Source organism: Mchenga conophoros, linkage group LG5 (genome assembly GCF_057382185.1).
Source record: "Mchenga conophoros isolate Kocher_MC1m ecotype Shallow Benthic linkage group LG5, M_conophoros_male_GT1.1, whole genome shotgun sequence".
NCBI lineage: Eukaryota > Metazoa > Chordata > Actinopteri > Cichliformes > Cichlidae > Mchenga > Mchenga conophoros.
Genome location: NC_140530.1, coordinates 31,448,828 through 31,475,765, shown reverse-complemented (window position 1 = coordinate 31,475,765; position 26,938 = coordinate 31,448,828). Strand labels below are relative to the sequence as shown.

At 39.0% G+C, this 26,938-nt stretch overlaps 3 protein-coding genes across 13 annotated transcripts; all 3 read left to right on the top strand.

Moving 5' to 3' along the window:
* The first annotated feature begins 2,536 nt into the window (after positions 1-2,536).
* Positions 2,537-3,655, top strand: ora1 (olfactory receptor class A related 1). Its single transcript, XM_085275626.1, has 2 exons — positions 2,537-2,557; positions 2,697-3,655. The coding sequence occupies exon 2, from the start codon at positions 2,714-2,716 to the stop codon at positions 3,653-3,655; it is 942 nt and encodes a 313-aa protein (XP_085131752.1). The 5' UTR covers positions 2,537-2,557; positions 2,697-2,713.
* An 849-nt stretch (positions 3,656-4,504) lies between these two features.
* phtf1 (putative homeodomain transcription factor 1) lies at positions 4,505-15,463 on the top strand. Of its 4 annotated transcripts, none has more exons than XM_085274898.1 (17): positions 4,505-4,833; positions 5,021-5,137; positions 5,652-5,708; positions 5,807-5,876; positions 6,079-6,237; positions 7,359-7,539; positions 9,088-9,208; positions 9,631-9,819; positions 10,076-10,321; positions 10,529-10,657; positions 11,075-11,344; positions 11,644-11,775; positions 11,885-11,971; positions 12,216-12,371; positions 12,517-12,612; positions 13,048-13,173; positions 14,818-15,463. In XM_085274898.1, exons 2-17 carry the CDS (start codon positions 5,108-5,110, stop codon positions 14,836-14,838), a joined length of 2,070 nt encoding a protein of 689 aa, XP_085131024.1. In that variant the 5' UTR covers positions 4,505-4,833; positions 5,021-5,107; the 3' UTR covers positions 14,839-15,463. The 4 variants fall into 4 exon arrangements, with proteins under 4 accessions (XP_085131024.1, XP_085131022.1, XP_085131023.1 ...); XM_085274896.1 differs by having other exon boundaries at positions 4,986-5,137; XM_085274897.1 differs by having other exon boundaries at positions 4,970-5,137.
* Positions 15,464-15,553: 90 nt separating this feature from the next.
* On the top strand, positions 15,554-26,705 carry pfkfb2b (6-phosphofructo-2-kinase/fructose-2,6-biphosphatase 2b). 8 transcript variants are annotated; one of them, XM_085274903.1, is made up of 17 exons: positions 15,554-15,786; positions 16,120-16,275; positions 16,810-16,935; positions 17,455-17,551; positions 18,252-18,296; positions 19,917-19,983; positions 20,172-20,246; positions 21,208-21,264; positions 21,411-21,535; positions 21,707-21,914; positions 22,171-22,317; positions 22,824-22,928; positions 23,104-23,233; positions 23,320-23,382; positions 23,470-23,534; positions 24,254-24,421; positions 25,098-26,705. In XM_085274903.1, the coding sequence occupies exons 2-17, from the start codon at positions 16,191-16,193 to the stop codon at positions 25,122-25,124; spliced, it is 1,590 nt and encodes a 529-aa protein (XP_085131029.1). In that variant the 5' UTR covers positions 15,554-15,786; positions 16,120-16,190; the 3' UTR covers positions 25,125-26,705. The 8 variants fall into 8 exon arrangements, 6 of the variants coding, with proteins under 6 accessions (XP_085131029.1, XP_085131031.1, XP_085131026.1 ...); XR_014892505.1 differs by having other exon boundaries at positions 15,555-15,786; positions 24,254-25,120; positions 25,633-26,705; XM_085274905.1 differs by lacking the exon at positions 24,254-24,421 and having other exon boundaries at positions 15,555-15,786; positions 25,098-25,120; positions 25,633-26,705.
* The last annotated feature ends 233 nt before the right edge of the window (positions 26,706-26,938 follow it).

Genomic DNA, 26,938 nt, shown 5'->3' with positions numbered 1-26,938 from the left:
TTATGATTGTGTAATTCATCCACAGCAATAAAAACTCTTAATAGAATTTAACCTAAACTGTGAGGATGCTGTAAGGACAATATGATTTAACATCGGGGAACTGCTAGAGAACATTAAGCTTAATTCCTGCAACACAAGACACGTCCTACTTTGAAAATTATAGAGTACTTGAAATATTGTGGCCACATTCAGGAAACCCTGATTAAATATTTCTTCTGAACACTATGAATATAATGTATGTGTTGGCACTAATGGTGGTTTGATACAATTTCTCCTTGAAAATTCTTGTTCTGTTTTGTTAATTGAAAAACCAACTGGGTAAAACTGAACATGCAAATGTACAAAATATTTAGATTTGTTAATTACAGTTTAATTTTTTCATATTTCTTGTTTTCCAGGATTTTCATCTAGTCTAGTATGTTCCCCTCTATATTTATATGTTGACGTTTTTAATGAGTCTGGATATGTATCATTTAGTGCGGACGTTCTGTGCCTCTCTGTGTTAGTCCAGCTTTTATGAAAATAGGAATTAAATTAAAAGCCAGTCATGTTATGTTTTTGATTGAACATTACATGAAAATCAGCTATGTTTATGTATAATAAAAAAAAATCTAATGTGAGCTCCCGAAGAATTTAGAGTGAATGAGTTTTAGATGATGAAGACAAATGAAATGTAAAATGCTGGGAGGTCAGCTGTCCCCATCTCCTTGTGAGGCTGTTAAGTCAAAATCTTCTGAAAGTGCATTTTTCTTTCTATTGGAAAGATTAAAAGGTGCAGTGAGAAATACAACGAATAACCCCTCTGCCAGTTCAGAGATTTTGCCCTCATCAGCACACACAAAGGAACAAAAGAGTGTAAAGTGATATTTCTCTTAACTAAACTGAGCTGAACATCTAAGAATGGACCTGATTTTTTTAAAATGCATTAACATAAACCGCAATGGGTTTTATCAATTTCACATGACGATTCTCTGCAAGGGTCTGTTTGTGTCCTAGTAACATAAATTTCATCATTACAGGGTATGCATGATATTTGCATGCCATCCAGATTGTTCCAATTGTGTGGGCTTTTCTAGAAGCCACTACACAACTGTGCACTTGAGCTGAAAGCATTTTTTACACATATAGAATATGTATGTACAGCATGGACAATAATAAATCTCTGCTGTCTGCAGCTTCAAGGGAATATAATATTATATAACAAGAATAGTTTTTTGACACACACACTCATATTCACCTGTTGTTCTGACAAACAACAAAATTATAATAGGAGAATAGGAGCAATGCTAAAAACAGATTACATCAGCGAGAACATATTTCCTGTCAAGTGAAAAAAAGAAATCTTTAACTCGCAATGAAGCATACTGTTGCAATCCCCTGAGAAGGACATGCTTGAACTTGCCATTTTAATTAGCTCTCAGAACATTTAAACATGTTACAAAAACACACAGGGAAGCAAATAACACATCTAGTGATTATCTATTCCAAGGCTCCCCCCCGATCCCACCTCCACCCCCAGGGAAAAGCAGGCTTCTCAAACAACACCGTTTTAGCACAAAAAGAAACTTGTGCAGCTGACCAGGTTAGAGTCCTTATAAAGACACATTTGCCATTTACAGGTTAGCTGGTTAGAAAACGGGGATACTTATAACAAACTTCCGTTGTCGGTGCTAAATGAATAATGTCTAGTTGTCCCTATGCCCCCAATTAGTGCAGACATGCATTGTTATATGGCTAATTGTTTTGCTTCTCTGTGTCTTTAACATGCTCCCAGGACATGATGGAGAAAACGAGCGCACGCTGAAGCACCAGCTGTGCGTGTAAAGGCCTCTTGATGGCTCATTCAAAGCATCATCAGGCTGCTTTTGCGTAAACAGTAACCACTCACGGCTGTCTCCACGTGGTCAATCAACCGTATTTCTTAAAACTCTGCAGGGAAATAGCTTTATGATATTTCAAAGTGCAGGAAAATAACACTTAAGAATTTACATAAGGAACTGATTTTCCCAGACTGCAACCAACAACTAAAATCTCTTGACCTTCTCTTGAATCTTTGAAAGAAAGCAAATTTCCACGTTCCAAAGTTGTGCCCGTTGAAATGACTCTTCGGCATTCTTAACATTATTTCAAAGTAACCTTATAATTTCCTAAGGGATTAATAAAGTATTCTAACTCTGATTAATATGATCGTAAGTTAAAACTCAGATTGAGCTAGAAAATAATCCGCATACAAAATTCTGCCATCACTACTATTATTATGTTTTTGGGCAGTATTTTTAAAAAGGATATTTTTACCCCATTACACTGAGAACATGTTAATCATGGATCTGTTATAAGCCATGTAGTGGTCAATACAGCAAGCCAAAAAAGTGTATCAACATCCATGGGGACGCTGTCTCCTTTGTGGGTCTTGTCCTCTGAGACCATGAGTCATATTTAGTTTGTTGCACTAATATCTTGGCCGATCCTTAGGGGCATCTAGGATTATATATTGAACTTACAAAGGCTCTCCAACATTTAAAGCACTAAATACTTTACTTTTTCTCTTCAACTTCAGGTGAGCATCATTTTCACTACAGGTGACACAATTGGTGTTATCTGGTTTTATCAAAACTTGTGTAGTCATCTTGAAAGATTAAGGTTATGTGTATAGTATTTATCACAGTTTTGGTTTTCTGCTTTGTTAATCACGACAGCTGCAGGTCTTGGTGGCATGGATCTGTGTGTGACCATCAAAGGTGTCTCCTTCCTCTTGCAAACAGGTATGGGCGTTTTAGGAAACACTGTGGTACTTTTGGCGTACACACATATCGTTTGCACTGGACCGAAGCTCCTTCCTGTGGACATGATTCTGTGCCACCTGGCCTTTACCAACCTGTTGCTGCTGCTGACCCGCAGTGTCCCCCCGTCAATGACGGTGTTCGGGCTGAAGGCCCTATTGAATGATCCGGGCTGTAAGGTGGTGATCTATGCTTACCGCATTGGCCGGGCTTTGTCAGTCTGCATCACCTGCATGCTAAGTGTGTTTCAGGCAGTGACCATCACCTCTACTGGGCCTTACTTGTCCAGGCTGAAGCCTTCACTTCCATCCCTGGTTATTCCCACCTTTGCAGGGCTGTGGCTCTTCAATATGGCCATATGCATATCAACTCCATTATTCACCATGGCTCCACGAAATGGCACTGTCTCTGCCTTTACCCTAAACCTGGGCTTCTGCCTTGTAGACTTCAGAGACAACTTGTCCTATGTGATTAACGGGGTGGCTATCTCTGGGAGGGATTTTGCATTTGTTGCCCTGATGGTGGGCTCCAGCTGTTACATCTTGCTGCTGCTCCACCGCCACAGCCACCAAATGAAAGGGATTCATCGCTCTCAGGGTGGCGGGGCAGAGACCAGAGCAGCCAAAGCAGTGCTAACCCTGGTAGTTCTCTATGTGGTCTTCTTTGGGATTGAAAATGTGATCTGGATCTACATGCTGACGGTGGAAAAAGTGTCACCGGTGGTGGCTGATATGAGGGTGTTTTTCTCTTCATGTTATGCCTCTCTCAGCCCCTACTTTATCATTTCCTCAAACAAAAAGGTCAAAGCAAAGATCGTGTGCACAGCTGAGCATGAGCAGCCATCAGCGGACACTCAAGATTCGAATGACAAATGACTCTGTCTCTATCTTAACAGCCTGCTGATTCACCTGCTAGACAGCAGAGTTGTTCTATCAGACCTTATCATTTTCAGGATACTCTTATTTAGCTATTATTTAAACAGTAGAACTAAAGAGTAGTGTTGTACAGCTGTATGTATTCTTAATATTTTCATCTGAATTCTAATTAAATGTTAATTACAATCATATGTACCTGTAATATAGTTTGTGCTAATTGAGAGAGAACATTCTTTTTAGTCATATATGCCAGAAATCCCCTCTTCCTTCTCGCCTCCTTATCCTCATCATTGGATTGATACAAAAGAAATTAAAAGTTGAGCTAGAAGCATTTTTACACAGAAAAATTCTTTCAGGAATTTTTAATGAGTCTACTCACTAAAACCAGGAATACTGAGATTTGCAACATGTCTTGGAAATTTTTTAAAAAGGTTTCTTGTAGAGCTTAGATGATTAAGAAGTTAAATAAATATTTAAAAATAATTCAGAGGGACCCTTTTTGCATTAAAGTACGGCTATGGTATTATATAAGGGACAAGCTTAAACGTGAGCGTGATTGATACTACCGTTCCTACAGCAGCTGCGCTGTCAGTGGCCGAAATGTTATGGAGGTATTGGGTATTCTGTTTCCACGGATTAGCCTTTCAGGTAGCACTTGCCCTCTGAAGATGTATGCGTTTCATCACTGAAGGACGTATACTGACATATATGTAGCATAGTTTTTGTCTATAATTTTAGTTCATGCTTATTACTTAATGTTGACAATTGCATACGTCTTTGAAAGGGGTTTCTCTTTTGAATAACCTGAAATGGCCACCTGATAGACAAACCTCAGGGAATATTGGGATCCAACTTAAGAAAAACAACAAACCCAGGAAAAGGGAAGCGGAAGAATGGGCTAAAAAGTGTAAAATAGCTTAAATAAACAAGTAGACGTATGTGTGAAAGCAGAAGAGCTGCTAAAATGTAGTATTTTCAGAAATTATCCGCGTCGAAACTTACCGGAAGAGGTAAAGTAAGCTGTAATCGGCGCTAGTAGTTAGCTCAGTTGCACAAAAAGACGCTGCAGCGTGCAGCGACCCGAAACTGATGACAAGAAAGTGTTAACGAGCAGTTTGTAATGATCAGAAAGGGTTTCTTCCAGTTTGTGCCAAAGCTACCGTGCTGTTTAATTCCAGGTAAAAAATAATTTCAGATAATTACTTTGGCTACTTTTAGCTAACCCTTAGCGCACCTGTGTATACACAGGTGCTTGTTTCACACCAAAACGCGTTCATTTTATCTCTGCTTTCCCTTGCGGGCCTCTCGTTTAAGTTCTGCTTTTTCCAAGCTTCAGCATTGTGTCCGTGCACCATATCTGATTAGGGAACACATCTGGATTTCTCCACACTCCTCCTCTCTTTACCGTGAAATGACCTGATCCGAGTTGACCGGTTCCCCTGTCTAATAACAATGGCAACAATAGCCTGGTACCAAGAAAAGGTAAGCGCAACACATCCAGTACAGTTAGTGTCATTTAGGAAAGTCTTAGAAACTCATCACTTGTTACAAACCTATACTATATACTTTACTAGTAAAGTCTAGTAATATAACGTAAGATATGTAATGAGCCTTGTTTGTGGTTCTTTACTTACTTGTTTACTACTTAGTACATTAAAAACTCTGCTAAACATAATTACTGTTACTATTAATCTGATTTATTTTGAAGTGGCTGTTATTACAATTGTAATAATTTAATTCATAGTCATTCAATCTTGAATCCATATGCTCTGATTTACATCCTTACATCTCACAATTTATTAAATCATTTCCTTTACCTCTTTGTTCCCTTACTCCTTAGAAAAATTGATTTAAATAAAAACAAAAGTGTGGTTATATCACACAAGCTTTCCATAGATTTAACTGGACATGGTTTTGTTTGATCATTTAGTTGTTATTATCACCTCTTGTGTTTTCTTTGAATTAAGATAATTAGAAGAATGATATTTTGTTATAGATCGGGGCATATGATCAACAAATCTGGGAGAAATCTCTTGAGAAAGCCGATCTAAATGTAAGATACTCATTTTTCTCTTTAATGGAATAAATGTTTGTGTATTTTTAGTGCATTTGACCTCTAAGTTGAGTAAGAAGCCCTTACTATTTATATAGGGTTTGGACAGCAAACCAAAGAAGACGGGGCACATCAAGCCAGACCTTATTGATGTTGATTTAGTAAGAGGTGAGTGTGAATAAGGAGCATTAATTGTTTTGAAATGTATTTGAGACATTTCTCCAGGTTTCTTGTCAAGCAGATAAACTATGCAATGTATATATGTATGTGCAGTGCTTTATCTGGCTCTGTTTAATCTCTTCTTTACTTTAACCTTGCTCCATCACTTAGTAAATGTAGTTTTAACAGACCACCCCTTTCATCCCATCAGGATCTACATTTAGCAAAGCCAAACCAGAGAGTCCATGGACAGCGCTGACTCGAAAGGGTCTGGTCAGAGTGCTGCTGTTCCCGTTCTTCTTCCAGTGGTGGATCCAGGTGACCTCCATGTCCATCTCCTCATGTATCCTCATGCTCTACATTATGCAAGGTTAGCTCACCACCACTCATCTTGCAACTATAGCCTTAAAACAAGACTGACCTCAACTCAAACATCAGTGTAGACATTCAACCTAGACCAGGTTCCATGCATCAGAACAGTTTTTAATTTACTGGATAAATAACTTTGTATCTGCTTAGAGAAGAGTTTCAGTGAAGAATAGAAAACTCTTCTTTAACAGCATAAGTCAGCATTCGTGTGCTGGAAGAGCTAACCAAACCGAATGGCTGAATGCGTCTTTGTGTTTATTTCTTTAATCAAAATACACAGAATCAGAAAAAACGTTAATAATTTCCCAAGGGCAAATTGCTTTATGTCAATTACTGAAATATGTGTTAGTTGCAGATCTATGCAAGAATAGACTATTTTGTTATATTTTATAACTTTTTAATATATTATTTGATTTAGTTTAGTTAGTTACTGATCTCACTGTCTTGGAACAACCGTGACCAACTGTGGGATTCAAGTATTCCGATTCTGCTTCTAATACTGATAATAGAAACACATGATAGCTCTGGTTTAAATGTTGTGGAGCCTTACCGTCACACAGCAGCTGCCACATGACACATAAAAACTCTTCAGTTGTGCCATTTGGATTGTCGCCCCCTTGGCCAACAGTTCAAAATCTGGGCTGCAGAAATGCACTAACAACCGCCAAAAAAGCAGCATGCCCTCTCTCACAACCACTCACTGATTAATTCCAGTCCACCTTAACTCCCTGAAAGCAATTGGTGGAAACATCAGGAGTACTTTACTGTGACCGTGTCTTCAAATTGTTGCCTGCAAGCACCCAGACACATGCACACTCCTTTCCAAATAAGTTTGATTTTGTTGGTTTTGTTTAGGTTGTTTGATTACGTATTTTTAATTGAAGAAAGTACACAGGTCTCGATATGCTCTGTTTGTGGTTCATGAAGTTAGATCTATTGCTGCAGGCTCAATTCGCCAGCTATTCAACACAGCTTACATTCATTTATATGCAACACTAAACTTGTTACCCATCACACCTGAGGAGCACAGAAGAGACCTCATTAGTAAGCATGAATTCTGTTATAATGTCTCCCCTAAGAGACTGTTTTGTTTGCTGTTGCAAAATGTTTTGCTCCCCTCAGTGGCAGCGGTGCTGCTGTACTTCGAGGTCCCTAGGGCGACTGCCAGCGAGGTGTTTGGACCCATGTGTCTGATGCTGCTGCTGGGTACCGTGCACTGCCAGATTGTGTCGACTGAGTCCAGCCGGTGGCCCTCAGGCAGTCCAGCTGCCAGCAATACCACCAGCCCCACGCGCAGAAGGAGGTAGTTTCCTCATTGTTAGGCGCTGCACGCATTTAGTGGTTAGACTAACACAGAAACACACTCACACTCCTTGTGGCTCATGCATAAAGTTCCATGTTAAACATGCAGATAGACCCGAAACACTACTCCTAAACATGCACCTGTACCATAAAGTCAAGTCCCTCAGAGGTTGTCACGTGAGATTTGCCTTATCATTGTTAACTTATTTAATGTTACATAACTATTATGAACAACATCTCCATATAAAAAAACTGTAATATTCAGTATGACTTCTCATGACACTGATCATTTGCTACATTTTCTTTCATTTGCTTTTGAGAGAGTTACTGTATTAACTGCTTTTCTTCGTATTTCATGTACAATATGTGATGTGGCTCTCACATCCCAGGTTATGCTGTACATGAAAACAGATCTCACATGAAAATCCCTTTTGTTGTGCATGTTAAATATAAACTAATTACCGTATTTCCCGGACTACAAAGCGCACCTGAATATTAGCCGCACAAGCTAAAATCAGGGGAAAATCCTGTTTTGTACATACATTAGCCGCACCTGACCAAAAGCCGCAGGTGTTTCAATGTTGACTCATCATATGTAAGAGAATATGCACAAAGGGAATTGTCAGGAAAGAGATGGCTGTTTGGAGACACACCCCTTTTATTAATATTTTGAAAAACAAGTTATGGGTACATATTTGCACATGTGCTGTGCTTCATAAATGAGTAACAAATGTAGTACATAACAATAACCTACAGCACACCAGAAAAATAGATTCGGACTACCTTTTAGGCTCAGGTGCAGTGACACGGCTTTAACAAGAAGAAAAGTCAGTCATTCACCACCATCTTCCTGCGCACTAAAACCACCAAAGTCCTCTTCTCCAGTGTCGGAAACGAACAGGCTCAGGATGGCTTCGTCATCCACTCTCAGCTTCTTTCCTTCGTTGTCACTTTCAAAACCAAAGAAATCCTCATTGTCAGTGTCGGAGTCGAACACCCTCTGAAGGGCCGTGGCGGTGTCCTCCTCTTCATCATGCAGCAGTCCAGCCCTTCGAAATCCGTTGGTGATCGTGGATGTTTTCACACTTTTCCACGCTGTCAGAATCCACCGGTGGAGTTGAGCACAACTTGCTTTTCGCAAGTTTATCGCCGCTCGTCATCCACGACTCCCGCTGAACGCGTAGCGCTACTTTGAAGTTTGTTTTTCGCGCTACTTGTACGGCACTATGTTGCCTGGCGGATGGACATGTGACCAACATACCACTCTTGAACCCCGATCCTTCCGCCAGGCAACGTAGTGCCGTACAACAGCGGAACAAACAAAACAAATCGTCTTACGATATGACAAAAATCATGGACAATCTATAGAAAAGCCGCACCTGACTAAAAGCCGCAGGGTTCAAAGCTTGTGCAAAAAGTAGCGGCTTATAGCCCGACAATTACGGTATAATGTCATTATTTAATATACTAATGTAAATAATAAAAATGTCAAAAGACGGTAATTACCATCATTTACCTTTGACTTGTCTTTTGACTTTCTCTCCTTTAGGCCAAGAAAGAACAGAGGGTTGAAGAAATCTGAAGAAAAGAACAACAGTGGGGAGGCGGAGCTGCTGGGCTGCTGGCAGTTTGAAGAAAACCAGCATTTATACAGGAAAGAGGAGAGAATGGTACAGTTTCTCATCTCTACTCGATCTTTAGAGTCAAAAAATGTCAGTCAGATGTGGTGGATAGGTTATGGATGGATGGATGGATGGATGGATGTATAAGTGCCAAACTAGTTTGAAATTTCCCTTAAAAAGTATTTTTAATTGCTGTGTCTAAATGACTGAACTGTAAATATGGTCTGCTTGCTTGATATAGATTTACCATCCTGTTAATGCTTTTAGGTGTAAGTCTACCTCCTCTCGCCTTGTGCTGTTGTAAGAATTTATTCATATAAATAATACATGCATATATATAGTAGTCAGTGTTTGTAAAATTCATGTGCATGCTTTAAAAAAAAAAAAATATAAATATATATATATATATATATATATATATATATATATATATATATATATATATATATATTTGTGATGATGTTTTACAGAACAAAGGAAAGTCAGGATTTAGGGATTCTGATGAGCTCTCCAGTGAGGAAGAGGAAGGAATACAACCGCTGGAAGTAACACAAATACCATTTCACAGTGAAAGAAACACCACTACAGCTCCTGCATCACTACCGTCTATTCGGAAAAGAAACCAAAAGTCTGACCCCGTAATTACACCGAGGCCTCAGGTAAACTTCACTGTATACCATCAAAGTTGCTTAATGGATTTTTAATGTACAGCAAGCTTCTGGGGAATTTAAGAAGCACATACATTAATAAAGCCTGATGTGGAAGATGCAAATTACAATTCTAGGCTTTGCTTCAGAGATGGCACTGAATTAGCAGTTTATTTAATAGTAATTTGTCTAGTTTTGTTTTAGAGATTTGATGTGAAGTAACTTCAATGTCGCATACAGAACACTGCCTCTGGTTTAATTTGCTCAGGACGGGAGTGAAGCCTTTATCAAGGTGAAGCCCCGTGAGGTGGAGCGTCTCAGGCCGAGCGTGGGCTCTCGTCCTGCCTCCGACACCGATGACACAATGTGGGAGGAGCTTCTCCAAGGCCCTCCCTCCACAGGGAGCAGTGATAGTGACGATAGTGGGAGGTGCAACGCCAGCATGAGCCTCCCACAAAACGACACTCTGACAAGCGATGACGAGGATGAAAGCCTACAACAAGCAATCACTGGAGTAAATGCAAACACATCTTAAATACTACACATTATTCTGGACATTGTGACTACATATGTTGTTTTATAAAATTATGAGCAGTCTCAAAAGTCTTGGAAGTTTTGACATGTGGTTAAGCTTCAACTTCAAAGGCCTGTTGCCGATTAGATTACACACTAAACATGCATGAATTGTGAACAGGATGTTGTCTGTGGTGTTTCGTTTCAGAACCAGCTGTCTTGGCTGCAGGCGTGTCACCCATCCAAGGATCGTGTCAGTGCCATCATTTGGGAGCAGGGCGAGTGTAAGAAAGCAGAAATGTCAGTACTGGAGATCAGTGGGATCATCCTCACACGGGTACACACCTTCCTCTTTATATTATTAACAGCCAGTCCAGCATAATGCACATTTGTAAGCAAACAATTTCCTAATAATTACAGTTATGGTCAGATCTTTAGTGGCGAAATACCACCTTGAAATAATTTCAAATTCTACGGATAGAGCAAAAAATAAAGTGCCAGGCAAAAATTAAGAGCCAAATTTTACCTCATTACTGTGCCAGAATTTGTTATTCTGACTCTTTTGAACATCTAGCTGTCAAATGTGGCAAACTGACAAACACAGATAATGGAAGAAATATTCAAAGTCTGAGGTAAATGTGTAAAATATGTTGTCAAGAGAGTCCAAGAAAGACTGTAGCTTTCATTGCATAAAAATATTCCAGCACATGTCTCTGGTCTTAAACACCTCCCTTCTTGTGTTTGTTATTACCAGGTGAAGTTAGTAGAGCAGGGAATGGGCTATCTCGTTCTTGGCGGGCTCATCACTGTCACTCTGGCACTGCTGCCCTTTGCCTTCCGCTTGGCTCAGCGGCTGGACATGCCGGGCCTCAGCTCCCTGCCTCTGTCAGAGCTGATAGAAATAGCAGTGGGGCCGTTAAATACACAAGCTCATGCCTTTTTCTTCATCACGACAGTGCAAAGAATCTGCCTCACGGGGCTGTTCTTCTTCATGATGTGCGTGGCTGAGAGAACATACAAACAGGTGAATGGTGATTCAGGAAATGCACATCACAAAAATGTACTGTCCCGGGTTCTCAAAATGTGCAAGTTTTTTAGGTTTTTTGTTGTTTGTTTGTGTTTTTTTACTGTTGACTGGACAAATTGTTTATGCTTAGTGTCTCTTAATTGTTTGAGCCATTCTGTCTCTCTGCTACCTTGTCATCATTTATATATATAAGTTGTGTTTTTACTAGAAGATGTTTTCAGTGCTGCATCCTAAATGTGATCAGTTTTAGCTCTGCTGCAGTGCATCACAGTATTTTTTTTATGTCTGCCCAACAGAGACTTTTATTTGCCAAGTTCTTTAGCCACCTAACTTCAGCTCGCAAAGCCAAGAAATCTGAGATTCCCCATTTCAGGCTGAAGAAAGTTCAGAATATAAAGATGTGGTTGTCGCTTCGATCTTTTCTCCGGGTTTGTATTTTCCTGCCAAAACACTCCCAATCTGAATTTATTTCAACATTTTGCTCGGTGTAGACTTGTCTTTTTAACCGTGCGTCATTGATTTGTTTGTGCTTCGCAGAGACGAGGTCCGCAGCGCTCCGTTGACGTCATTGTCTCCACTATTTTTCTTTTAGCACTTTCCATTTCATTCATCATTTGTGCTCAGGTCAGTCATATGGGAGAACATTGATTTGATCATTTTGTGCAAATACTGCGATTCTAGCACGGAGATCAAATAGCAAGGAGACTGCCTCAAAACATGCAACCATTTAATCATATTACCCTACTGAAGATAAGCCATGAAGCTAAGATGGAAAGTAGTTTATATGCTCTGTTAGGTGCAAAGAAATCCAATTTTCACAACAAAGCCGGGGTCAATAAATGTAAGCAGTGTTGCTTTCTTTTTTCAGCTTCTGCAAAGCCACAAGACATTCCTAGAGTCTCTAATGAACTGGGAGCTCATGGTGTGGTGCGCCTCTCTCGTCCTCTTTCTGTTAAGGCTCGCCACGCTGGGTTCAGAGACCAACTCCAAGTATAGTAACTCTTCTGTGCTGCTCACTGAGCAGGTAAAGCTCCCCCCCAGGCTGGAAAAGACACAAGATTCCAGGCTATTTCTCTGGCTGATTAGTCCATTGATTTAATGTAGGTTTAAATACATTATTTGGCCTTCACTGTAACATTAACACGGTGTAAAACTGTTTTTGTTTCCAGATCAATTTGTATCTCAGGATGGAGAAAAAGCCCAATAAGAAAGAAGAACTCAGTATTGTGAATAATGTTTTGAAGCTAGCTACAAAACTAATGAAGGTAAGCCCAAATTTTCACCGAAACTAAATGCAGTTCCCAGTCAAGGTTGTTATGCAGTCCGTGTAGAGAATGCAATTATAATATTATAACTTTGCAGTGAGCTGGGGATTTTTCTGTCTTTTTCTTTTTTCTTTCCTCAGTCCCTGTCATGTCTCTGTTGGTACTCTCTAACATCCATCAGCTTAATCACTCTTTCTTCCTCACTACTGATCTCCTTGGGACAGCCGTAATAACTTTGTGCTGAAGGATATACTATAAATTTGATTGTATTGCAATATGTAATTGTTATATTTCTCATGAAGGCCAAGTGGAGTCCCCTTTGTCAGTGGTTTTTCATCCTTAATAAATTCTGGCTTTGATCATTTTTAGCCTCAGGGTATGGGTACCCATGTCATAAATCTTAGATAACATTTTCTTCCTCCTTACATCTTCCAGGAGCTCGATACTCCTTTCAGACTGCTGGGTCTCACAGTGAACCCTCTGATCTATAACATCACCAAAGTTGTCATTCTCTCTGCTGTGTCTGCCGTAGTCAGTGACCTGCTTGGCTTCAACATCAGAGTGAGTAAAGTTATAATGAAAAATGTTGAAATTTGCCTAAAAAGACGAGAAAAATAGATGATTTAAGATGCACATCCTTGATCACTCTGGGCTCCATGTTTTGTTTTGTTTTTATCTCTCAAGAAAAAAAATAAAACTTTATCAGTACAACCTGGTTGTTGTTGCTCTAATTTGAGCCATTTAAATAGTGTCTGTGTTTAAAATTGAATATAATGACTACAACTATAAATATTTGCTATAATAAATCACCAGAGGAGCAACTAAAAGTACAGGCTGTACATTTAGTTCTAGTACAGCTGCATGTTGCCCTCTAGCTGTTGGAGCTGTTAGTAGCCTACAGAGTTGCCCTGGAAACCTTGCTTTGGTTGAAGCCATCTGGCAGACAAGCTGGAAATGTGCATTTTGAGATTTCAAAATATTTAGCATGTGAATGATAAGAGGAAAAACATGAAGTAAAGCTGCACAGTGACAAACTCCCATGAGTAGCTTAACCACGTGAGAAATATATATTTATGTGGTTGCTTGAAGACAGCAGTATTAACAAATCTTTACTACACTTAATACTTACTTGATTAGTATGTAGCTAGAGCATATGATGTGCAAAAACTGCTGTAAATTCCTGTTTATATGTGAATTACGCAATTGAGAAACCTTATGTTAATGTGTTCTCTTTACAACTGTAGAAAAGTGTGACATTGTCTTTATGCAATGCAATTCCAAGCTAAACAAAGCTATTATCCTCACGTGTCTGGCTCTATTCTTAATGCAGAAACATGATACATACAGAGTAAATAGGGCTTCTTTGAAAACAGAATAAAAGGTTTCTGGCACAATAAGAGTCTAAAGAGGCCGAAGCTCTAGCAACACTTGTAGTAAAGTCACCAACTTGACCAACTCGTTTCAGTCTGTGGCCTTCATCAGGGTCATGAAGATTTGTATACTGCATACAGCACTTTAAATGACATATGTGTTAGCATGAGTCCAGTATACTTATCCACCATTCCACTTAATTTTGTGATTACGTAGAAAAAGAATGTTACAAAAATTTAAACAGCCAGTCATCTACAAAGAGTATATGTATCCACCAATGAGGCAGCAGCAAGGGCGGGCTGGGGTAAATATGGAGTTTCCCAAAGTATTGAACTGGTAGTTAAGTTTAACCAGCATGTGAAGAGTCTACTTCAGTTTTGCTAGCTATAGATTATAATCATTGCTGAGGTCAGGCCTGTGCCCACCAATAACAACATTAAACATCCTACACACCCTCATTTCCTGCCACAATTTTTACAACTCCTTGTATACATGGTTAAATGAGCTGGTGCAAAATACAAGCACTCATTTGAGGGAACACATCACTCCAGTCCTGGCAGGATGACACTGGCGTCTCTTTCATTCAGATTTATTGATTGCTTTTAAAATACTACATGGTTTGGCTCCACTTTAAATCTCACAAGTCTTAACTCCTTATTTTGCATGTGCTGGCTACTGGTTCCACAGTCCATGATTGAGACAATTGGAGACTGTTATTTTAAATGTCTTTTAAATGCTTCTCTTCACATCTGTTTTTAAATGGATTATTTTGCACAGTAAGATGATTAACCTTTTCTTTTTAATTGTTTTGTTTCGTCTCTGCTTAATTTCCAGCTGTGGAAAATCAAGCCTTAAAGGTGAAAACTACAAACCACTAACAGTCAGACACTGGAGACTGCAGACATCTTCTTATCGCCGAAAAGTGTGCAAAGCTACTGACACTAAACTCTGTTATCGGTGCCTTCCGACTGAGCTTCATCAGTCCTTCACAAGCCTGAGATGCTCTGAAAGTCTCTCACACGCCACAGCGCTGGCTGCTCAGCTGACCTGGCATCACATTTTCCATCAGCGTTGCCACAAACTCAGTGCCTCACCTCTGACTTCTGAATGTTCTCTAAATGGTTAAAAATAGCAGCAAGCTGAGGTCTGAGCTCTTTCCAGGCTCCTGTGACAGATTTACACATGTTTCTTGTACATATATGTGGGCATGTGAATGATCAGATAATGTGTAAAGGTTGCTTAGTCTTATTCACTGTTATTTCTTTTAAATATAGTAAGGGAACACTGTGATTCTGGGTTGGTTTTATTTATTTAGCAATTGTTATGTTAAACCATTGTCTTTTGACCACTATCTGCATTTTATAATGAGGTATGTAATGCTGAATAAAATAACTATGCAAAGAAGCTAGTTGTGCTTATTGTAAAAAAATAAATAAATCTTTGCTTTATGGTGAAAAAATAAAAGGATTTTCACCCTTCAGTCTTTGTGTAGCGCTTTTTCTTTTCTTGCTCTTGCGCCTGATCCTCTGCAGAGCCCTTGTGGTTAGGGGGTGTGTGCTTTGGCGTAGGCTGACGTTACGGTAGAGGAACGTCGACACGCACCTCCAGCTTGGAACTATACCAGCCGGCTGAGGAGGCATTTCAGCACCAAGGACAGGCCGACCAGACTGGCTCCTCCAACCGAACCGGCGCACGCAAACTCTGTGTCCGGTAGATCACGAGATCCCCGGTCCTGCGGTGCATGACTGCGTCTTTCAGAGGCGGTCCCGAAAGCAGGTCTCTTCGTATTTACCTCCTTACCAGGTAAAACACTGACTCTTGTATGTTCGTCTTGTGTGGATTGTGGTATAAATTATGTTAGAGTGAACTCGGTCACCCCAGCGAGTGAGAGAGCAAACCACCGCATGATTCGCTCATGTGCGGCTTTGTAAATATAGTGCTTTTAAGCCAAGTATTTTTCCTGTGCACAGATGATGTGGCAGTACTTCTCGTCTTCATTCACAGCTCCCCTGCTGCTTGCTCTGCAGTCGATGTTGCCGGGGATACATTAAGCCATAAGACATCGATAGGAAAACCTTGCATACAAAGCTCTGGTTCTCTTCTGTCTGAGGCTAATCCTTTGCATGCATGTTGCAGACCAACTTGGACTATGTCCCTCTGAGGGAGAGAGAGAGCTGATCTGAATTGCGCTTAAAGAAGATTCCAATATGTCCAGCACTCAGAGAGACAATGGCTCTGCAAACTCCACAGAAGCCAAGAAAACAGACCCCAGAGTCAATGAGAAAAAATGCTGTAAGTAAACGCCAATTAGATTTTAGTAGGTTTTAATTCATGCATCGCTGCTTATAGAGTGTGCAGGTGCACTTGTAATATAAAACCTTGTCTTGTTGCTCTGACCAAATCACAATCACCTCAGTGAGAGGAAAGCTGCTTCGTTTAGTCTCCAACCTACATGGGAATGAATTTCTCTGGATTGGCAAAAAAAGGAAAAAGAATATAAATCATGACCAGTGATAAAAATACTTTGAAACCTTCAGTGGTTTCTGCTATTCTTAAGAAAATTACTTCTCTCCCAGGATGTTTCTCCTTCTAATTTCTTCGGATGACACCTCTGAACCCACTCCATAGATATTTGTGCCCAAAGAGACTTTTTATTTTTTGTGTATACACATGACCTAGTTATATAAGACTGGCTGTTCAGGAGTGTGTGCAGCACTGGCATGCCTGTTTAAAACATGTTTTTCTCTATTGTAATGCTGGTTATGAGTCAGATATGATTTGCATTTAACTTTGACATTCAGTTCTTTGCATCTCTTTCCTGCACAGCATGGGCTTCTTACATGACAAACTCTCCAACGGTGATCGTGATGATCGGATTGCCCGCTAGAGGAAAGACCTACATCTCCAAGAAACTCACACGTTACCTCAATTGGATAGGAGTCCCAACCAAAGGTAGAACATAACATTTCTTTCTCATTATGTTTCAGTTAATGCCATCTGCAAATTTAAAAAATTTCATAGTGTGTTTTATTGAACTTTCATATGCTTTCAATCCTTCTTTGTATTTCTTTTTACTTCTTTGTAGAAGTTAAACCAGGATAGTTAATTAGTTAATGTGGGAAAGCAACTCTAAAGATCATGAAAAACAGCATCAGTGTTATCTCTTCTCCAGCACTTAGGCATGCATTATATATGTCACAAAAACAAGTAGCAGTGACATTAGAATGAAAGCAAAATGTTTAAATGCAAAAGCTGAATTTTTAAACCTCCCCCCACTGACATTGTGTGTGCATAATAAATATTTAAATGTAACTATTCTAAAATGATCCCACAAAGAGAAGCTAAATTTAGCCACTTAAATTCTTGTGGTTTTAGTTGTTCACTAGAACAAAAGTATATCCAAGTGTATCCAAAATGAGAGGCGACAGCACAGCCAGGGCAGATTTATAACGTCCTTTGTTCATTTTTCAGTGTTTAACTTGGGCGTATACCGCAGAGAGGCTGTCAGAGCTTATAAGTCCTATGATTTCTTCCGCCACGACAATGAAGAAGCCATGAAAATAAGGAAGTAAGGTTCACTTTTACACGTGTGCCCACAATACGTTTTTACAATGTACATTGCATTTTATCTAGCACTAAGAAAACTGTCATATCCTCACTGGCTGTGTCACATTTCTTGCATTCAACCTTAGTCGGTTTCATATTTTGCAGATGTCCCTGCTGCATCAGTGACTAAGCTGTTTTTTTTGGCCGGCAGTCAGTATTCAGCCACAGTCAGCCTAAACTGATATACACATACACACAAGCAGCAAAGTGTGCCCTACAAATGGTTGTGATTAGTGACTGTAAATCAGTGTTTCAACAGAAAGATTAACAAAGAACAAAACAAAAGGCCTCTTTTCCTCCTGGTCTAATCTGGTAGTAGTGATTGAAATGGGCTGTGTTATGCATGGCTATCATGAAAATGTGACGGGCTCTTGACAGCATCCTAGTGCTGACTTTGACCTAGATATTAAACAAGCTGCCGCTGTCACTCTGAAGCTGACACAAGCCCTCTGTGGACCTGCATGGATATCCAGCCTGAGTTTTTGTGTTTGTTATTATAAAGTATCAGCAAGACCAGTTTAAAGGAATAGTTCCACGTGACATCTACCTTTTTCTTATGAGTTAACTAAAAACTGGAGCTCAGCTGTGTGGTGTATTGGCAACTTTAGAAATAAAGTTTTAAAATACTGATTTGTACTTGAATTAATAATTTTGTCCTTCAGACTTCTCCTTTTGTATAAAGAGTTATCCATTGGCAGTAATCACAGGTTTGTACACCTTTTGTATTCAAGCTGTTAATTAATCTGGAGAAATTTCACCCCATGCTTCCTGAATTTCCTCCCACGAGTTAGATAAATGTTTGCACTGCACAATCAACCTGTTCCCACAACAGCTCAAAAGAGTTAAGATCCTTTGACTGTTCTGGCCACTCTATTACACGCAGATTGCCAGCTCACTGCTTCTTTTAGGAATAGCTTTTCCATAGTTTGGAGCTCTGGGTCATTGTCCTGCTGTAAAAAAGAAGCTCACTCCAATCAGAAGAATTGCTTTTATTGTTTAAGTTGCCTGTCTGCCAATAGAAAGTCTCCCATTGTAGCAACCAAAGCACCTCAAAACCTTTGCACTGTTCAATTAAGGAAATGTGAGTAATTTTTTCTGTCAACCCTCTGCGTTCCCTCTGGGAATAGCCTGTTTTTTAATCAAACAAAGAAACCTCTCTGAAATTTCTGTTTTTGGTACCATTTTTTTTTCTTGCCATTCATCCATCAGTTTCTTAACTGCTTATCCAATTCTCTGCTGGATACCAGTCTGTCACTTTGCTAATACGGAAAGATAGACAACCGTTCAGGCTCACATCCGAACCTAAAATCAATCTACAATCACAGAGTAACCTAAGATGCATGTCTTTGGACTGTGGGAGGAAGTTGGAGCACCCTGAGGAAAGGCCAGTTTAATGTTTTGGATTTCAACACAGGACCTTCTTGCTGTGAGGATTTAGATATAAAACTTTTTTCTGCTGATAATTTAGCCTTAACCAGTGAACCTTATGAATATGTGCTGTTTAAATACTTCATTAAAATGTTATCCTCCTGATTCATGCTAATTGTAATTTGCATTATAATTTCATGTTATTTTACCTATTGTTATTATTAATATTAGTATTATTATTTAGATTATTATTATAATTATATATATATATATATTGCAGTATAGTGTTTAAAGCTACCACCAGCAGTCCCTTAGCTTCAACTCTTAAGGTGACAAGACTAGAAGCTCTGGCTAAATGACAAACATTTTGATTTAACACTCAACAAGAACACCAACAAATGTATTTTTAAAATCATTTATGGTAATCAATGCTGTTTTGTTTTGTGCCTTCCAACATTCCTCCCTCCAAATAGATAAAATACACCTCCAAATTGTTTTGTTTGAGGAAAGACACATTGCAGCTGATTTTTTATTTTTTTTTGTCAGCCTTCAAGCAGAACAAATTAAACTCTATATGCCTGCATTTTATTGGAGGAGAAATCTACCACTGTGTACCACATAACTCTTGCACATGATAATTGAACTGGGTCAGTGACTAAACCCTACTGCTGACAGATGGGAAACATTTTTTTGTGATTTTAAAAATGTGTGTTTTTCATGTCTTGTAATTGTTGGGGTTTTCAGTTTACCATTGTATTTGATGCACAGAAGAAAGCTGTAATCCAAAACTTGGGTGGGGGGGCTACAAAGAATCTTTTTTTCATGAAATCTACAATGTATTACTGTAACATTTTCAGATTTCTGACACTGACACTAGAATGTGAACTTTGATGATGGTGGATTTCAGTAAATCTGGTTTTTATAGTTGCCTGCTGCTATGTTTGCTTTCTCTGCTGCAGGCAGTGTGCTCTGGTAGCGCTGCAAGATGTGAAGGCGTACTTGACAGAGGAGGGAGGTCAGATTGCTGTGAGTGTCTCAGTCTTTATGTGCATGCTTCTCTATTGACATGGCGTCTCGATGTTGGCTCGTTTCCTTTAAATACCCAGAACAGAAACACATCTGGCATTGGGATAGTCTTAATCCTACGCTGTCAATACAAACATTTCACAGAGAGCAAACAAATATTGTCTTTGTTTTTGCCCTTTTTTTTTCAGGTTTTTGATGCAACAAACACAACAAGAGAACGACGAGACCTTATTCAAGATTTTGTGAAGGAGAATGCTTTTAAGGTGAAATTATTTGCTATTTTTACACATTTATATCCCAGTGGGGACTTTTAAAATGTATTGTGCAGATTGGAGTTATTACTTGAAGCCATGGAAAAGTCTTTACATTTATCACATTTATTTTGCTGAACAGCGCGATCGCCATGGGGGGAAACAGCATTATTGAACTGACCTTTATTTCCCAAGATCCTGTTGAATCACCATCTTTAATTAATCCTTGTGGGTTTCTGTTCAGTATACGTGCTATCATCAATCAGAGGTTACATGAGCTCAATTTATACATTACACAAAGAGTTTCAATGCACAACCCCAATTTTGAAAAAGTCAAGTTAAATTAAAAACTGAATTGCAAAACATATCAAGCATTTAAACATTTATTATTTCACAGAAAATATGAGCTCATTTTGAATTTGATGGGAGCAACACATTTATTAAAAAGTAAGAAACAGCTAGAAGAGTAAAAGAAAAGAGGCTAATGAACTACAAAAAAACAATATCTACAAATTTTGTAAAAATTTCAGAATAATTTTAATAAAATCACCTTTCAAACATTTAGCATATTTATTATTAGATGTCAAAAATTCACAGAATTTAAACTGTGAGGCTTTCAAACTTCACAGGGTGCTGTTAACTGAATAGATAACATTTGGGAAAATAAAGCTATCCAGGATCGCTCTCCCTCTCCCTCTCTTCTCTGTAGATTTGAAGCTACCAGTTCTACCAGTCTGTGTTTAAGACTGGAAAAAGTCAAACTCAGTGAGCTAAATTTGCCTTTCTGGCATGTGGAAAGCTCACTAATTCATAATCTATGTGTCGTGTTTTTTGTTGATGCTAATTACCCTGTATTTGTGTAAGTTCTTGTCTAGGTTCATGGCAATGTAAAATTTGTTGTTATAAAACAATTGATTGTCAGTTTCAGGAATGTTTAGCGTACGTTGACTCTGAGTTTCCATCTTTCTGACAGGTGTTCTTTGTGGAGTCGGTGTGTGATGACCCCGAAGTCATTGCTGCTAATATCCTGGTATGATCTCACCTAAATGAATTTAACCTTTGACTGTGACTTTGTCTGGGTCAAACCCCATTACCTATTAATATTCACACCATCTGCAGCGTTATGTAAGAACTGAACTGGATACTAATATTGTTTGAATGTGTTAACCATAATAGGAAGTGAAGGTTTCGAGTCCAGACTACCCTGAGAGACACAGAGAGAGAGTTATGGATGACTTCCTGAAGCGGATTGAGTGCTACAAGGTCACTTACCAACCTTTAGATCCTGATGACTATGACAAGTATGAACTGCTTTTCATTATTTGAATCTTTACCATTTATTGTTCCTCCAAAGTATTCTTATTAATCCAAACAGTAAAGTTGTTATATTGGCAGAATTAGACCTTGTAAATTAGTAAATAAACACTAGATGGCGACAGTAAATCACTGGCGTGTTGCATTGGCATTTGCAGGGACCTTTCTTTTATCAAGGTTATAAACGTGGGCCAGCGTTTTCTGGTGAACCGGGTGCAGGACTACATCCAGAGCAAGATCGTCTACTACCTCATGAACATCCATGTGCACTCTCACTCCATCTACCTGTGTCGACACGGAGAGAGCAAACACAATGTTGAAGGACGCATCGGAGGAGATTCTGAACTTTCCCCTCGTGGGAAACAGGTAGGATTTTTGCACGTTCACTCTGTTAATGCTCATTTAATGAACTGTTGAGCCAGTTTCTGAAGAGAAGATAGCTACTGGGATAAGATGTTCTTAAACTGCAATATCATGCACTCCAGAATTGTGACCTTTATTGGATTTAATCCTCTCAATTTCCTATTTTCTTCACTCTCACTGGTGAATATCTGTCTAATAAAGCAAGAAATGCCCTTAATGAGGGATAAATTGAAGCCTCTCCCTTTCTCTCACATCCCAGTTCGCCCACGCTCTGCGTGGTTTCATTGATGAACACAAGCTGTCAGATTTGAAGGTGTGGACGAGCCAACTGAGAAGGACGATCCAGACAGCGGAAGAGCTTGGCGTGCCTTATGAACAGTGGAAAATCCTCAATGAGATTGATGCTGTCAGTACCCTCCACAGCTATAGCAATTTTTACAGCTAGACCTCTGGTTTGTAATAATGGAAACTTTATGCTGTTATTTCCAAGACACTTATAAAATATGTTTGCATAGAGGTAAGAGTCAAAGACAAACGAAATTTTCAGCCCCTTTGATCACATTTAATGTCAAAGCAGCATCCGGAGGAGAATAAAAAGGGTTATAACACTTTGAAAAGATCTAGGTCACATGAAATAAGTCATTATTTATTCACAGTATGAAATCAAAGGATTAAATGATGACTGTTTTCTGAGGATGAAATCGGTCTCCATTTTTCACTAACCTTCAAGATCACCTTATGTTTCCTGGGCTTTATTATATTTGAAACTGGCTTAGCTCTTTGGAGACATTTATATATTTTATCAAGGGAAATTATCCAGTTATGTTTTTTTTAGATTTCAAATTGTGCTGAAACATTTCTTTTCATTGTGGGCTGTGACGTGAGGATAAATGATTTGTTTTCCTTTTCCAGGGTGTTTGTGAGGAGATGACCTACGAGATGATCCAGGAGACATTCCCAGAGGAGTTTGCATTGAGGGATCAAGACAAATATCATTATCGCTACCCAGGAGGAGAGGTAACCTGAACTACTACTCACAATAAAGCGTCTGATCAGCAGCCACAGCGGCAGTAGTTTTATTCTGCTTTGTTATTCAGCTTTCTTTCTCTACCAGTGTTGTTCAAGCTGTGAAGGTTAATTTCCTTTCAAGTGTTAGCAATTGAGCCCAGAATGATCTTTTGTTGCTCATTAGTCCTACCAAGATCTGGTTCAGCGCTTGGAGCCGGTTATTATGGAATTAGAGAGACAAGGCAATGTGCTGGTCATCTGCCATCAGGCTGTGATGCGCTGTCTCCTGGCTTACTTCTTGGACAAGGGTGCAGGTGAGATAAAAACAAACATACACACATGCTACAGACAACACAAGCAGACAATGATGAACCCGTATGCTATTTATTTCATTTCACAGAGGATCTTCCATACATGAAATGTCCACTGCACACAATTCTCAAGCTCACCCCTGTTGCATACGGTAAGTCTTTACCTGATGATCGCTACACTGTAACAACATAAGGCAACGTGAGAAGATAATGTAAATGTATTGTCTATTATCTTGTAGGTTGTAAAGTGGAAATGTTTTATCTGAATGTGGAGGCAGTAAACACGCACCGAGACCGGCCTCTTGTAAGTTGCTCTGAAATGAGCGGAAAAGAAAATCACATAGCTGCACAAGTAGGCGAACATCACTGTTCCATTGAATGTTTAAAGTTGATCATTTGTAAAATATGCATATTGTTTACTCGCACTAAATTGGTCACTGAATCTCAGCATATAATTTTAAGATGCGCTGTTGTTTGTTGTGTCTGTTCATTTGGCACAATCACACCTTACCCCCTGTATATATTAGGCTTTGCTTCCTTGCCTCCTTTCCTTATATCCTTGTCTTGTAACCACTTTTACCTTTAGCCTTAATTCCTCAGCTTGGCTTGCTCTATGAGCCTGTGAATGTTAAGTGATATTTTACCTTGAAGGAAGACATTGCTGAGCATGCTTATTTTTGCTTGGATGATCTCATCTTTGTCATTACTCTACTGTCTGTCCTCATATTAAGATTATGAATTTTCTGTGAAGGCAGTTTTATCTGACTTGTTTAGGTCCAGTGTTGTCATGGTTTTGGTTGAAGCAGGTGGGGTTTTTTGTCCTGTGCAATCAGGGCTGTGCTTTTGCTGTTGACTGATGTTTTGTGGGTGGAAGCAGTTCCTTACCTTTTGCTTTGGATCAGTTTGGCGAGTGCAGCATTTTTTTTATTAATTTTTTGGGCTGTTCCTCGTCAGGTGCCCCCTGGTGTTGTTTTTTTAAAGATCTTTTTCGTTTAACACCTGCAGTATCTCATTTTCTACCAGGGTAAAATCCCGAAGGACTCTACTCTCATACATCGCCGGAATAGTTACACTCCCCTGTCCAGTCATGACCAGGTCAAGCGGCCCAGGCTCTACAGCGCAGGCAACCAGCCCTGGCTACCGCTTGCCCCCACCCCATCCGCTTTGATGCCAGAGGAACGGCAAAGCCAAGTTAGTGAGATAGTTAAAGGATCCCCCTCTAAATCACACCGTCTTTCCGTAATTGGTCCCGCCACAGTTGTAATCATGTGTTTGGCATTTTCTCACCTCAGTTTTGGATCCTCTTGATAATTTTGGTGTCTGTGTTGCAATCAGCATACATGACATCCACCTCCACCATCTATCTTTTCCTCTCAGGGCATGTTTTGGGTCTTGAATGGATTGCTCCTTTCTTCAAATGTTGTTTCTGTCATATGTTTGTGCTGCATGACGTCTGCCTCACCGCCAGGCTGCTGACAGCTTGAATATGCAGAACAGCATGTCTACTCTTTACTAAGGAAAGCTCCTTGTGGAGTTAAGAAAAAGACACACAAACATCAGAGAGACAGACGCACATTCTAATCATCTCATAACTGTTAAAAAACCCAAAGTGATGATTCAGTTTGATTAAAACCCCAAAATAATCTGTGAAATGTCAGCTTTCTGCTAAAAAACACAATTTATTCCCCCAAATACATTAACCACTTCAGTTTAAAAATGTTAACATTTTAAAATGCATATTCATATTTGTATGTGTTGTGTACTTGTTGGCCTTGCGTTGTGGGTGTAGTGCTTCAGTCCCTCTCCACATTTCTATCTGTCTTTCTCTCTCTCCCTTCCTTCTCTTGCTCCAACCCCGTCTTTACAGACTCGGATAGGAGGCAGCTGTCTGTAAGTATTTTTGGAAACTTGTTGTCAACCTTTGATTGCCGTATTTCAACTCATTTCATTGTAACCCATATTGGTATATGTTGCCGCAGTGGTCTATTCTTTGTGGTTATCAGTCTTTGGGTTCTCTAATCTTCCATTACCTTTGCACAGTGAAAGTTGATATCAGCTTTGTTTCATCACAGCGACCTTATCAGAAACACTTTGTCATATACTGATTCTTTGGTATTTTAATAGATGCAGTCAATTTTATTAAAACTAATGAGAGACGACTATTCAACATGTATTATATCATGAAAATCCAGTGGTGTTTGTTGAGTATATAAGATTATACTTTAGAAACGCACTATATAATTAAACCTTAATTAGATATTGATAAAATACTAATGGAGCTGTCTCAAAACACAACTTCTGGACTATGTCGCTGTTAGTGGCTTGTTAGTTGAGAATGTGCTGCTGCAGAAAACTGACTTGTGAATGTCACTGAGGGTTTTTTTTCTTTTCGTTTCTTGAAGGAGTCCCTGTGCGAAGGAAGCGACTTTGACAGCTCAGAAGAAACTAGTGGCTGTGTCCGCTTCTGAGTGAAGATCACATCTTCTTTCCTCTTTTACTCTTGCCACAGTGTGGACAACTTCTGAATCCAGTCACGAGTCAATCGAGTGTTTCTTTTGAAAAGCGGGCCGCTTCTGCATGAGGTAACATAGTTCTAGTTATCTCAAGGTCTCCGTCTCGTCTCTGCATGCCGAGGCTTTGAACAGGAAGCCTTATCATTGGTGTCATAAATACTTCTGCATGTGCACATAAAGAAACCAGTAAACGCACACGACATACTATATCACAGGAATGACAAAAAACTCAATATAAATCCTGCAATGCCTTACTGAACTTTAGATATACTGATAGAATTAGATCCTCCATATGTCACTGAATGTAATAGGAATAAGTTATCCATTGGAATGATGGAAATTAATTTACACAGTTAGATTTAGAAAAAATAGATTCTGTTATATTTTCTATGCATATCAAACACTAATATGCTATAAATAAACAATCTATAGTTGGGAATCTTGTCAAATTTGTTCCTAAGCCATAATTTATGTCTTAATTTGACAGAATGTGCTAGTTATGGTCTCTAGAAAATAAAAGTCGTTTATTTAGATCTGCCTGTTCTGAAAGCAGTGAAAATACACTAAATTGCTGGATTTACCAGCACTATATACCAGCAGTAGGTACCTTATCTGTTAAGCAGGTGTTCACATTCAATCACATTTGACACTACAACCTAAATGTTTCTTTGTTTTTTTTTTCATCATACCGATATATTCTGTAGAAGGATTTTATGTAGTAAAACTAAACAGCCAAACTTTAAGCTGTCTCCCTATTTGTGTTCATGTCATTATACCGGCTGTGAATGTGTTTTGTTTGTTTTATGCAAATGTATTTTGTTCCTGGAGCAAATTTTTTAGATTTTATATGATAGATCAAAGTTTTAGTTTATGATTCTGTAATGTTTGTTGTTAAATTGTTGTCCTGCTCAAAGCTGCCTACTGTGCCTTTTAAGCAGACATTAAAAGTACATTTTGAAGTGGCTTGCATTTTTCTTTTTTTATTGATGCTTTGAAAAAGGGAAAGAATTAAACATTAAACTTTGCAGCTTATGTCGTTTTTCAGGAGACGTTATTCAAGTTTCTCCCAAGATGTGTCTTATGTTTTTTTAAGATGGTGTTTAATATAAATTATTTATACATATTAGGCCTAAGATGCATCCAGGATATCAATTGCAAAGACTGATTTTAGCCTCACAGTACAATCTTTTTGTTT

Excerpts from the sequence above, each read along its gene's own strand:
- phtf1 (XM_085274898.1), top strand. The coding sequence starts at position 5,108 with ATGGCAACAATAGCCTGGTACCAAGAAAAG. Across the intron at positions 9,820-10,075 it reads TAATTACACCGAGGCCTCAG|GACGGGAGTGAAGCCTTTAT; the intron begins GTAAACTTCACT and ends TAATTTGCTCAG. Across the intron at positions 10,322-10,528 it reads TACAACAAGCAATCACTGGA|AACCAGCTGTCTTGGCTGCA; the intron begins GTAAATGCAAAC and ends GTTTCGTTTCAG.
- pfkfb2b (XM_085274899.1), top strand. The coding sequence starts at position 16,191 with ATGTCCAGCACTCAGAGAGACAATGGCTCTGCAAACTCCACAGAAGCC. Across the intron at positions 19,984-20,171 it reads AGGAGGGAGGTCAGATTGCT|GTTTTTGATGCAACAAACAC; the intron begins GTGAGTGTCTCA and ends TTTTTTTTTCAG. Across the intron at positions 21,915-22,170 it reads TTTCCCCTCGTGGGAAACAG|TTCGCCCACGCTCTGCGTGG; the intron begins GTAGGATTTTTG and ends CTCACATCCCAG.
- ora1 (XM_085275626.1), top strand. The coding sequence starts at position 2,714 with ATGGATCTGTGTGTGACCATCAAAGGTGTCTCCTTCCTCTTGCAAACA.